Source organism: Scyliorhinus torazame, chromosome 11, assembly GCF_047496885.1.
Source record: "Scyliorhinus torazame isolate Kashiwa2021f chromosome 11, sScyTor2.1, whole genome shotgun sequence".
Lineage (NCBI taxonomy): Eukaryota > Metazoa > Chordata > Chondrichthyes > Carcharhiniformes > Scyliorhinidae > Scyliorhinus > Scyliorhinus torazame.
Genome location: NC_092717.1, coordinates 245,050,538 through 245,063,467, shown reverse-complemented (window position 1 = coordinate 245,063,467; position 12,930 = coordinate 245,050,538). Strand labels below are relative to the sequence as shown.

The window sequence follows — 12,930 nt, the reverse complement described above, 5'->3', positions numbered from 1 at the left end:
TAATACCGTTACATCTGATTGCAGCCTCTGCCTCTCAAACTGCACCCTGAGAGTGAATTCCACATCCTCGCCACTCTCTGGGTGGGGAAGTTTCTTCCGGAATTCGCTGTTGGATTTATTAACGGCTGTCTCGTTTTTATGGGCACCGTGTTTTAGTCTGTCCCATCAGTGAAAATATCTTCTCCTCGTAATATTAAAGGTGCCCATCCAATCAGCCTTCTCGTTACTGCAGCCCCCGTCTATTCAGCCACTGCTGACAGGTATAACCTTGAAGATCGTTCACCTTCCTTGGACATCTTAGCTGTAGCTTCCCCATGCACTGCCTCTATGTCCTGTAGAATATTTGCACTTTGTTCTCACTCCCTCGTTTCGCTGGGGGACGTTCCACAGGTTCTGGATGTTCTGTGATTTATTTTTGTCACTTCCTTTATGCATAGCAGTTAAGCTTCGCTAGCTAGGCCAGCATTTACTGCCCGAACCTAAATGCCCCTTGTGAAGATGGTGATGAGCTCTTGAACTGCCGCAGTTAGGGAGGGAGCTCCAGGATGTTGCCCCAGCGACAGTGAAGGAACGCCGATATACTTCCAAGTCGGGATGGTGAGTGACTTGGAGGGGAACCTCCAGGTGGGGGGGTTCCCAGGTATCTGCTGCTCTTGTCCTTCTAGGTGGTCGTGGTCATGAGTTTGGAAGGTGCTGCCTCAGGAGCCTTGGTGAGTTACTGCAGTGCATCTTGTAGATGGTCCACACGGCTGCCACTGTGCGTCGGTGGTGGAGGGTTTGAATGTTTGTGGAACTGGAGCAATCAAGCGGGGCTGCTTTGTCCTGGATGGTGTTGAGCTTCTTGAATGTTGCTGGAGTTGCACTCATCCAGGCAAGTGGGGAGTACGGTAGCATTGTGGATAGCACAATTGCTTCACAGCTCCAGGGTCCCAGGTTCGATTCCGGCTTGGGTCACTGTCTGTGCGGAGTCTGCACATCCTCCCCGTGTGTGCGTGGGTTTCCTCCGGGTGCTCCGGTTTCCTCCCACAGTCCAAAGATGTGCAGGTTAGGTGGATTGGCCATGATAAATTGCCCTTAGTGTCCAAAATTGGCCTTAGTGTTGGATGGGGTTACTGGGTTATGGGGATAGGGTGGAGGTGTTGACCTTGGGTGGGGTGGTCTTTCCAAGAGCCGGTGCAGACTCCATGGGCCGAATGGCCTCCTTCTGCACTGTAAATTCTATGATTCTATGACTTGTGCCTTGTAGATGGTGGATAGGCTTTGGGAGGAGAGTCAGGAGGTGAGTTACTTGCAGCAGGATCCCAGCCTCTAACCTGTTCTTGTAGTCACAGCATTTATGCAGCCAGCCCAGCTCAGTTTCTGGTCAACAGTAACCCCCAGGAAGATGGCAGTGGGGGATTCCGCGATGGTAAAGCCACTGAACGTCACGGGGAAACGATTGGATTCTCTCCCAGGTACCTATTCGTTCTGAATGCATGTTTGCGGTGTGACCATGAAGGGTTTCACAATCAAAAGCCCAATGCCATCTTCACCTTCTGGATGATTCACACACAGAGTGGAGTACAAGACAAAGGAGGTTCGCCCAAACCATCAATGGGCAGCAGTCTCAGCTGGACTATTCTGCCCAATATATTGGAACTAACTTTAGAGAGGAGATCAAGGCCTTGGGAGAGGGTTCAGAGGAGATTTACTGGAATGTTCACAGGCTGAGGAACTTCAGTGAATGTGGAGAGACCGGAGGTGCTGGCATTGTTTTCTTCACAGCAAAGAGGGTGGAAGGCTCAAGGGAGATTTAATAGAGAAGAACAAAGTATCTTGACAAGAGTGAGCAAGGAGAGAATGTTTCCAGTGACAGGAGACATGATAACCAGATTGATGGGAATTGGGAAAAGAACCAGAGGGGGAGATGGGGAGAATTTTTATTTATGCGGCGAGCTGTTGAGGTCTGGAACGCGCCAGGGAACAGATCCAGGAGGAACTTTCAAAATCAAATCGTCGAAAAGCTAGAATGTGAAAACTATTGCAGGGATAAGGGGGAAGAGCGGACGGGAGTGGAACTAATAGATTAGCTCTTTCGAAAAGCTAGCAGACATGATGGGCTGTAAGGCCTCCTTCTGTAAAGCATGGTTCTGTGAGGCAGTAAAGGGGCAAAGATCAGTAGAAAAAATATCTGGAGTTCTTTCTTGTCCCCTGAGCCCTGGGGCCGAATTTGCAATTCAGCAACTGCGGCGTACATGGGCGAACCCAGAGAGAGAGAGAGACGAATGAGTAATGATGGACAACCAATGTCGCGCAGTAACTGACAAAGCTTCACAGAGAGGTGGACCTGAAGGGTTATCCAGCTGTACTCGAGAAGCAGACTGCTTGGACTGGAACCCAAGATAGCTTCAATCTCAGCGTGTACAATGACAATCTGCTTTATGATAGAAGCGCGAAAAACAACCCAAACCAAATCATTTCTTCAGAAAGCTGCAAGGTGCGCAAGGTTGTCGAATCCTTAATTCCCCCTTCCAGGATTTCTCTTGGCACCAAAGTCACAAGTTTCTCCCAACTTTACAGTGTGTAACCACACCTCACATTTCGCAGGTTCCGCTGCCAGACCCGTCGCTGCCTTGAGTGAGATTTCCAGCAAATAAATTCCTCTGGTGCTGTTTAAATGTGTGCGCAGCATCTGTAGCGGGAACTCGCTGATTTCTCAATCTGTTCCCAAGAACGATCCTGAAAGAGATCAACAAATCGGACGAGCACCAACTGTTTTGACAAGCTGGCACAGCAAGATGCATTACCCTCTAATAATGGTGCCCTGCTTCAGTTTCAATTTTGAGACTAGTGCAACTTTCAACAGGGACGACTTGTATTTAAATAGCGGCTTCATTCGAGCACTCAGGACAACTCGGCTGGTCAGGTTAAAGAAAGAATGCCGAGGTGCAGGAGAAGGTGCGGAAGGAAGATCTACAAGGATGATACAAGAACTGTGTACGCCCGTCAGGAATGGATGGAAGGCCTATTCCCTCTTCCCGAAACCTCGCCTGACTCCACTTCTCTCGCAAATAAAACTGGGGTGGCGTCCTAACAGCGGTTAGCACTGTGGCTTCACAGCTCCAGGGTCCCGGGTTCGATTCCCGGCTTGGGTCACTGTCTGTGTGGAGTCTGCACGTCCTCCCTGTGTCTGCGTGGGTTTCCTCCGGGTGCTCCAGTTTCCTCCCACAAGTCCCGAAAGACGTGCTGTTAGGTAATTTGGACATTCCGAATTCTCCCTCTGTGTACCCGAACAGGCGCCGGAAGGTGGCGACTAGGGGATTTTCACAGTAACTTCATTGCAATATAAGCCTACTTGTGACAATAAAGATTACTATTAAAAGATTATTATTAATGGAGATCTTTTTAAAATAAATTTAGAGCACCCAATTCATTTTTTCCAATTAAGCGGCAATTTAGCGTGGCCAATCCACCTAGCCTGCACATCTTTGTGTTGTGGGGGCGAAACCCACGCAGACACGGGGAGAATGTGCAAACTCCACACGGACAGTGACCCAGGGCCGGGATCGAACCTGGGACCTCGACTCCGTGAGGCCGCAGTGCTCCACCCTGCTGCCCCGTCCTAATGGAGATCTTTACAATTGTAAAAGGTTTTGGTAGAGACGACGCGGAGTGTTTCACTTGTTGGGAGGGGGGAAACGAGAAGCTATCAATCTAAAATAGCGAGCAATATTTCCGCTTGGGAATTCAGGGGAAACTTCTTTGCCCAGAGAGTGGCAGGAATGTGGAACCCGCTCCCACAGGGAGTGGATGACGTAACAGTATCGATATATTGAAGGTGGATAAAGATGAGGGGGAAAGAATGTTACTATTGAACATTCAGCCGTTAAACTCCAGATCATCATAACCTACTGCTTCAAAATATTCTACTGTACATCTGAGATCGAATCTAAATTATTAACAGAGAGAAACAGTATCATCAGCTGAGATTACATAGCTCCCTTACAGGTTCTCGATGGTGAAGAATAATACTAAGGTGACCAACTGTTGTGCCTCAGTTAGTAACATTTCTGCCTGTGAGTCAGGGGGTTCCGGATTCAATTCTCCCTCCGGAGAGTCGAACACAAAGATCGAAGCCTTAGCTGAGACTGCGGGACATTACCGAGGGAGCGCTGCCCCGCATTAAACTGTCTGACCTTATTGGCGGATGTCAAAGATCCCATGGTACCATTTCAAAGAGGGGCAGGGGAGTTCGCCCCCAGCGTCGTGGCTAATGTTAATTACCCAGCCCAATGTCATCACAACGGATTCTCTGATCGTTAGCGGTTTGTGGAAATGCGCTAAGTGCAAATTGGCTGCCGTGGTTCCGACATTACAACAGAGAGCTGGCACAGACACGATGGGGTCAATTGCCTCCTTCTCCCGCCCCCCCACACACAAGTCTCCCCACCCCCAGCAAAATGCACCCCCCCCCCCTCGTACCTGTGAAGCAAACCGGACATTTAAACGTGCCTCCCATGCCTTCAAAACTGTGCTCGATCAGATGACACTGCAGTTTAGCCGGTGAGTCAAAGGTCTGATTACAAAGCTTGCACTCATGGTTGAGGCCTTCCTCTGGTGGGGGAACAAAAGGAAAAATAAAGCACGTTATTATCATTCAAAGTAATGTGTCCCTGTCAGGCTGGTCACCATTTGGTCCCATCAGGAACTGTTCATCTACCAGCTGAATCACGATGGGTTTGATGTTTTTTGCATGTTCAGTATCTAAACCCATTAAAGACCTTTTTGCCACAGGCAAGAGACTGCAGCGATACACCCCCACGTCTAAAATCAATGTCTGACTGCTCCTCAAACACCCTCGTCCCCTCAATAACCCCCCCCCCTCCCCTCCACCCCAAAACTAACCTCGAGATTGCCTCCAGTATTGAGTATAAGAATTGGCAAGTCATGTTGCAGCTGTATAGAACCTTAGTTAGGCCACACTTGGAGTATAGTGTTCAATTCTGGTCGCCACACTACCAGAAGGATGTGGAGGCTTTAGAGAGGGTGCAGAAGGGATTTACCAGGATGTTGCCTGGTATGGAGGGCATTAGCTATGAGGAGCGGTTGAATAAACTCGGTTTGTTCTCACTGGAACGACGGAGGTTGAGGGGCGGCCTGATAGAGGTCTACAAAATTATGAGGGTCATAGACAGAGTGGATAGACAGAGGCTTTTCCCAGGGTAGAGGGGTCAATTACTAGGGGGCATAGGTTTAAGGTGAGAGGGGCAAGGTTTAGAGTAGATGTATGAGGCAAGTTTTTTTACGCAGAGGGTAGTGGGTGCCTGGAACTCGCTGCCGGAGGAGGTGGTGGAAGCAGGGACGATAATGACGTTTAAGGGGCATCTTGGCAAATACATGAATAGGATGGGGATAGAGGGATACGGACCCAGGAAGTGTAGAAGAATTTAGTTTAGACGGGCAGCATGGTCGGCACAGGCTTGGAGGGTCGAAGGGCCTGTTCCTGTGCTGTACATTTCTTTGTTCTTTGTTCTTTGCCCCTAACTCTTCTGTTCTCAAAGCGTTTCTGCACAGTTCTGATCTGTGTATTACAAAAGAAAACAATGGACATCGAGGCTCTCGAAAGGGTGCTGGAAAAAAAAGATTTACAAGGAAGGATGTCGACAGAACGGAGAAGTTATGGCTATCAATGAAAGGTCAAACAGGTCGAAAATGAAAGGTCGGGCGAAACCCTGACAGAGGTCTTGAAACTGACCAGAGGGATTGGATAGGGTAGGTGAGAAGAAGATGTTTCGACTCGAGGGTAATCAGAGAGGGGCGGCCAACAATGTAAGACGGTGACTAATAATTCCAATCGGGAACTCAGAAGGACCGTCTTAACCCCCAGGGTGTTGAGAATGTGGAACCTGCTGGTACATTTGTGTACCCGAACAGGCGCCGGAATGTGGCGACTAGGGGCTTTTCACAGTAACTTCATTGCAGTGTTAATGTAAGCCTACGCGTGACAATAATAAAGGTTATTATTATCTCTTCTTTTAAACTCTGTGCCACCTATAATTAAGTGGCCTGCAGACCACTCGTACAAGTGACTTCTTGCCTTTATCATTTCGCATCTCAACCCGCTTCTGCATCCTGGTTTCCCGAACTTGTGTCATCGCTCCCTAATGTGCTAATGCCATCATTAATTAACAGAGTCGCCCCACCACCTTTTCCTAAACTTCCTGTCCTTCCTAAATGTCACATACCCTCCAATTTTCAGTTTGCAATCTATGTCAAGACAGAGTATAGGAATGAGATAGAGAATCTGGTGAACTGGTGCGATGATAATAATCTCTCCCTCAATGTCAACAAAACGAAGGAGATTGTCATCGACTTCAGGAAGCGTAGTGGAGAACATGCCCCTGTCGACATCAACGGGAACAAAGTAGAAAGGGTCGAGAGCTTCAGGTTTTTAAGTTTCCAGATCACCAACAACCTGTCCTGGTCCCCCCATGCCGACACTATAGTTAAGAAAGCCCACCAACGACTCGACTTTCTCAGAAGACTAAGGAAATTTGGCATGTCAGCTACGACCCTCACCAACTTCTACAGATGCACCATAGAAAGCATTCTTTCTGATTGTATCACAGCTTGGTATGGAGCCTGCTCTGCCCAAGACCGCAGGAAACTACAAAAGGTCGTGAATGTAGCCCAGTCCATCACGCAAACCAGCCTCCCATCCATTGACTCTATCTATAATTCCCGCTGCCTCGGAAAGGCAGCCAGCATAATTAAGGACCCCACGCACCCCGGACATACTCTCTTCCACCTTCTTCCGTCAGGAAAAGATACCAAAGTTTGAGGTCACGTACCAACCGACTCAAGAACAGCTTCTTCCCTACTGCCATCAAACGTTTGAATGGACCTACCTCGTATTAAGTTGATCTTTTCTCTACACCTTGCTATAACTGTAACATTATATTCTGCAGTCTCTCCTTCCATCCCTATGTACGGTGTGCATTGTTTGTACAGCATGCAAGAAACAACACTTTCACTGTATACTAACACGTGACAATAATAAATCAAATCGAATCAAATCAAATCAAATGTCATCCAGTAGCCGTGTCTCTGTACTGGCCATCAGATCGCGCTGATTAATTTCTATTTGCGCTGTCAGTTTATCTCTTCCGTTTGGAATGCCATGTGTGATTAGGGACCGACTCTTTAGTGTTGTCCTTTTATGATTTTTGTAGCCTCCTGATCCCAACAGAGGCATGCCCCTCAAGATGAAGAGCCCTTTAACCTGGCCCTCTGACCTCTGTTGCGCTGTTATCCAGGATCATATGTAAAACATGACCTTCTCAGGCAGGTATTGAGAGAGCCAGGACTCCATTTTGAAGAGCAGGGCCTACTCTCCCTGCGCCTGCCCAATATCTATTTCTCAATCAACATTCCGAAAACAGGCGGGGGAGCGAGGTTATTCACTTGGGTCAAAAGAATAGAGAAGTAGAATATTTGAAACCTGTAAATATTGATGTTCAGAGAGACTTAGATATGCTTGTTCAAGTAGAACAGAAAGTTAGCAGGCAAAGTGCAGCAAGCCATTAGGAAGGTAAATGGCATATTGCCGTTTATTGCAGGGAAGATCAGAGTGCAAGAATAAGGAATAAGGTTAGCCTTGCCACAAATGTATGGAGCCTTGGAATGCTGTGCAAAGGTGGATGCAGGAAACGGTAGCATTGTGGATAGCACAATTGCTTCACAGCTCCAGGGTCCCAGGTTCGATTCCCGGCTTGGGTCACCGTCTGTGCAGAGTCTGCACGTTCTCCCCGTGTCTGCGTGGGTTTCCTCCGGGTGCTCCGGTTTCCTCCCACAGTCCAAAGATGTGCAGGCTAGGTGGATTGGCCATGATAAATTGCCCTTAGTGTCCAAAATTGTCCTTAGTGTTGGGTGGGGTTACTGGGTTATGGGGTTAGGGTGGAGGTGTTGTCCTTGGGTAGGGTGCTCTTTCCAAGAACCGGTGCAGACTCGATGGGCCGAATGGCCTCCTTCTGCACTGTAAATTCTAAATTCTATGAAATCCTCCAAAACCCAACATTTCAGCAGCTTCAAAATGATACTTTGAAGAGTTTGTTGTTTCAAATCCGTTACTGACTGTGTACAGTTTCCTTGGGAAAGGAAGGACTAGCACTGGAGGGGGTGCAGAGGAGATTCACTCGGTTTATTCCGGAGATGAGAGGATTGGCTTATGAGGAGAGACTGAGTCGGCTGGGACGATACTCATTGGAATTTAGAAGAAGGAGGAGGGATCTGATTGAAACATATAAAATTATGAAGGGAATAGATAGGATAGGAGGTTGTTTCCACTGGCGGGTGAACCTACAATGAAGGAGCGTAGCCTCAAAATAAGGGGGAGCAGATTTAGGCCTGAGTTGAGAAAGGGTGGAATACCCTGCCCAGGGAAGCAGTTGAGGCTACCTCGTTGAATGTTTTTGAGGCAGAGATAGATTTTTGGACAGTGGAGGAATTAAGGGTTGCGGCGAGTGGGCGGGTAAGTGGAGCTGAGTCCACAAAAAGATCAGCCGTGATCTCATTGAACGGCGGAGCAGGCTCGAGAGTCCAGCTGGCCTACTCCTGCTCCTAGTTCTTATGTTCTAAATGTATATCTTAGAGCAGCACAGTGGTTAGCACTGCTGCCTCACGTCGCTGAGAACCCGGGTTCGACCCCGGCCTCGGGTTACCGTCCGTGTGGAATTTGCACATCCTCCCCGCGTCTGCGTGGGTTTCACCCCCACAACCCAAAGATGTGCAGGGTAGGTGGATTAGCCACGTCAGACACAGTAGCTAACACTGTAGCACAGTGGTTAGCACTGTTGTTTTACAGCGCCAGGGACCGGGGTTCGATTCCCGACTTGGGTCACTGTCTGTGCGGAGTCTGCACGTCCTCCGCGTGTCTGCGCGGGTTTCCTCCGGGTGCTCCGGTCCACCCGAACAGGCGCCGGAGTGTGGCGACTAAGGGCTTTTCCCAGTAACTTCAGTGCAGTGTTAATGTAAGCCTACTTGTGACACTAATAAAAAATGTTTAAAAATTGTTCCTTAATTGGAATAAGAAGAATTGCGTACTGTAATTTTATTTTAAAAAAATTAAAGGAATATCTTAAATCAAACCTGCCTGTCGGTTGTGCTCTAGTTTGACAAGGAGAATCCTGTCGGCGTGACAGACACTTCAGTGGCTATGCTAATGGTGCCAATTAGTTTGTTAACTCCTTTTAATTTCTCCTTATTTGTTAACTCATGTTGCAATCTACCTCATGGCATGATAGGATGGTTACAGCCGAGGAGGAGGCCCGACGACCCGATGCTGGCTCTCTGCAAGAGCAGTCGACCCAGTCCCACACCTGCCCCGCAGCCCCAGCAGACTTCATTTCCTCCTGGTGCTGATCAAATTGCCTTCGGAAAGCCGTGACCGAACCTGCCTCCTCTCCCGCCGCACAGTGCAATCCGGATCCTCGCCACTCACTGTGCGAGAGGATTTGCTTCCATCGCCCTTTGGCCAATCGTTTTAAATCAGTGCCCTCGGGTTCCTGATTCTGCCACCAGTGGCAACGCCTTCTCCCCCCCCCCCCCCACCCCCCCAGACCCCTCGGGAGTTTGAACATCTCTTCCTCAAGTTTCCGTTCTTCAAGGAGAACAGTCCCAGCCTCTCCGCCCTTGAGAACGGTATTAAGACTCCCCAAAGTTTCTCAAATTAAACTTAGGATCGCTGAGACTCTTTGAGGAAGGGAAATAAAGAGATGAAAGCATTTCTCCCCGTCTGCAAAGAACCCAAAACAACAAACAACCCAAGGCTGAGACCTTTGTTGCTCGTAACGTGCCTCATGGCGTCACACGGTGCTGCGATTAATGTAGCACATCAAAGACGATACAGAGAGCAGTCAGTACTGATTGGTGACCTCCCTCCGTTTGCAATGGTTCTACTAACACTGCTACCTTTCCGCATAAGCCTTTCACACTGTCCCGTGGACTGCTATAGCAATCACTCCATCCAGCCTTCCACAATCCAGTCATCAATTACAAATGGAATAGACAGCATTGTTCTGCAGGCAGTCTAAACAAGCCGGGCTTCAAACATATCAAAAATTAAATCTACTCTGAATTTCTTATCAACACCATGCCAGCTTTCGGCCGTAAGTAAAATCTTCCTCCCTCCCTCCGACCGTGATGCTTCACAATGTTCGCAAGCCTAGCCACTCCACAGCTTTTCACCAATCAGCTCCAAAAATACGTTTGCAACCTTTAATGTCCTACTCGATTTGGCCGGCCAGATTTTAATCGGGACCATGAGGAGTTGAGGGAAAAGAAAAATGAATCCGTTTGGCGCAGATTTCACGGGGGAAAGGATATCACAAGAGACACGGACAGATTGCAAAGCACGAATGCAGAGGGCTGGGGAAGAGGAAAAAGGGATTGAGAAGCACGCTGAGCACTTCTTAAAAACTTCGAGTGCGCGGCGCCAGTAACTGAAGGGCGAGAGGGAATAGCCCGTGAGGGGCAATACTGGATTTTACAGGTGAGTTCCCGCATCTTTCAGAAGCACACGGGAAATAGGGGCAGGGCAGACCACGAAGTCTGTCCAGGCTGTTCTGCCGTGTATGCATTCAAAAACCTCCGGAATAGTGAATTCCGAAAGGTTCACAACTTCTGAAATTCTTCAAAACCCTTGTGAATCCAAAGATGTGCGGGCCAAGTGGTTTGGCCACGCTAGATTGCCCTTCAGTATCCAAATATGTGCAGGTTAGGTGGGATTGTGGAGTAGGGCGGGGTAGTGCGTATAGGTAGGGTGCTTTTTCAGAGGGTTGGTGCAGACTCGATGAGCCAAATGGCCTCCTCCTGCACTGTAGCGATTCTGTGGTTCCATGGTTCTTTGAGTGACAACGTTTCTCCTCATCTCAGTCCTAAATGATCGGCTCCTTACCCGGAGACTGTCTTCTTCGTGTTCTAGATTTCTCGACCAATGGGAACAAGCTCTCGGCATCCACCCTGTTAAACCTCTTCGGAATCTTAGACGTTGGGGCAGCACGGTAGCACAAGTGGATAGCACTGTGGCGTCACAGCGCCAGGGTCCCAGGTTCGATTCCCCGCAGGGTCACTGTCTGTGCGGAGTCTGCACGTTCTCCCCGTGTGTGCGTGGGTTTCCTCCGGGTGCTCCGGTTTCCTCCCACAGTCCAAAGACGTGCAGGTTAGGTGGATTGGCCATGGCAAATTGCCCTTAGTGACCAAAAAAGGTTAGGAGCGGTTATTGGGTTACGGGGATAGGGTGGAAGTGAGGGCTTAAGTGGGTCGGTGCAGACTCGATGGGCCGAATGGACTCCTTCTGCACTGTATGTCCATGTTCTTATGTTAATACCAAATTTCAAACCGTCAATTCATACCACATGAGTAAAGGGTGCTGAGTGGTTGAAAAGTCGACTCTGATTGGCTGAGGCGTCGCCATGGCAAAAGCAACAGGGAACGAGAGGCTCCCCAAACTCCCGAGTAATTCAAAAAGGTGCGAGGCTTGAACATATACCTTTTGTTTGCAGAGAATGGGTTATTTATGCTTGCTGGAAGTGACAGACAACCACGGTGACAGGGTGGAGATCCCTACTGCCTCACAGTGCCAGGGGCCCAGGTTCGATCCTGGTCTTGGGTGAGTGTCTATGTAGAGTTTGTACTTTTGCCTCGTTTCTCCGGGTGCTCCGGTTTCCTCCCACAGTCCAAAGATGTGCAGGTGAGGTGGATTGGCCGTGGTAAATTTCCCCCTCGTGTCCAAAAGGTTAGGTGGGGTTACAGTGAGAGGGCAGGGGAGTGGGGCCTGGGTGGGGGGGCGCTCTTTCAGAAGGTTGGTGCAGACCCGATGGGCCGAGCGGCCTCCTTCTGCACTGTCGGGATACTATGATTTTAATGACACAGCAGAGATGGCTCGCTTCAACCTCCCTCAGACAAAGGACAACATTCATCCCAATCTGTACTGGGCAAGGGGTGGTGTGGTCACTTGCTCAGTAAGCTCCAAGCTTGATTGTGACCATGGGTCTCACACCATGGAACACATCGAATCAACCTGCCCACTAAGACCTGTTGAAGGAGGTACCTCATTATGTCAGGAAGCCATCGGATGGATAGCCATACCGGGTATCCCTGGACAAGCTTTCCTCACCACACGTAAGTTAGCCCCTTAAATCTCGGATTTTCCGGAATCACATAAGAAACAGGAGCAAGCACCTGAGTAGGATGGACGTTCCAGGGAATGGGAGATTGACGGGTGATCTAACCGAGGTGTTTGAGATGATTCAAGGATTTGAGCGGGCAAACGGAGGGCAATTATTCCCTCTGGCCGGGGAGGGGAGTCCAGAACACGGGGTCACGGCAGGAAGCACACCTCCACACAAAGAGGATTAAAAATCTAAAACACGCTAAAGTGGCCCGCGGTCAATTGGAAATGACAAACCTGAGGCGGGTAACGTTATTTAAAAATTTAGAGTACCCAATTCATTTTTTCCAATTAAGGGGCAAGTTAGTGTGGCCAATCCACCTACCCTGCACATCTTTGGGTTGTGGGGGCGAGACCCACGCAAACACGGGGAGAATGTGCAAACTCCACACGGACAGTGACCCAGAGCCGGGATCGAACCTGGGACCTCGGCGCCGTGAGTCAGCAAGACTAACCCACTGCGCCACCGTGCAGCCCACCGGTAACGTTATTGAGGGTTACAAAACCAGAACGGTTTGGAGCTGCCATCATTTCATTGGATGGTGGAAGAGTCTCTAAGGGCCGAATGGCCTGCTCCAGTGGCTATACGTTTCCTGCACTCTCCACCCTCCAGTTCAATGAAAGGTGTTTATTGGGGTTATTTTTGGGAATGATTCAACGTGCGAAACTCCCGCATACACATACTTATTATAAATGTGAATGCTGCAGTGTGGGGTAAATGG

The 12,930-nt window shown here is 49.1% G+C and overlaps 1 protein-coding gene across 4 annotated transcripts in view; it reads right to left on the bottom strand.

Annotated features, from left to right (window-relative positions):
* Positions 1-12,930, bottom strand: part of znf521 (zinc finger protein 521) — a 693,072-nt gene that overhangs the window by 77,573 nt on the left and 602,569 nt on the right. For all 4 annotated transcript variants that reach the window (XM_072468508.1, XM_072468510.1, XM_072468507.1 and 1 more), the window contains one exon: positions 4,462-4,593. In XM_072468508.1, the coding sequence (XP_072324609.1) occupies positions 4,462-4,593 (132 nt within the window). The remainder of the gene's footprint in view (positions 1-4,461; positions 4,594-12,930) is intronic.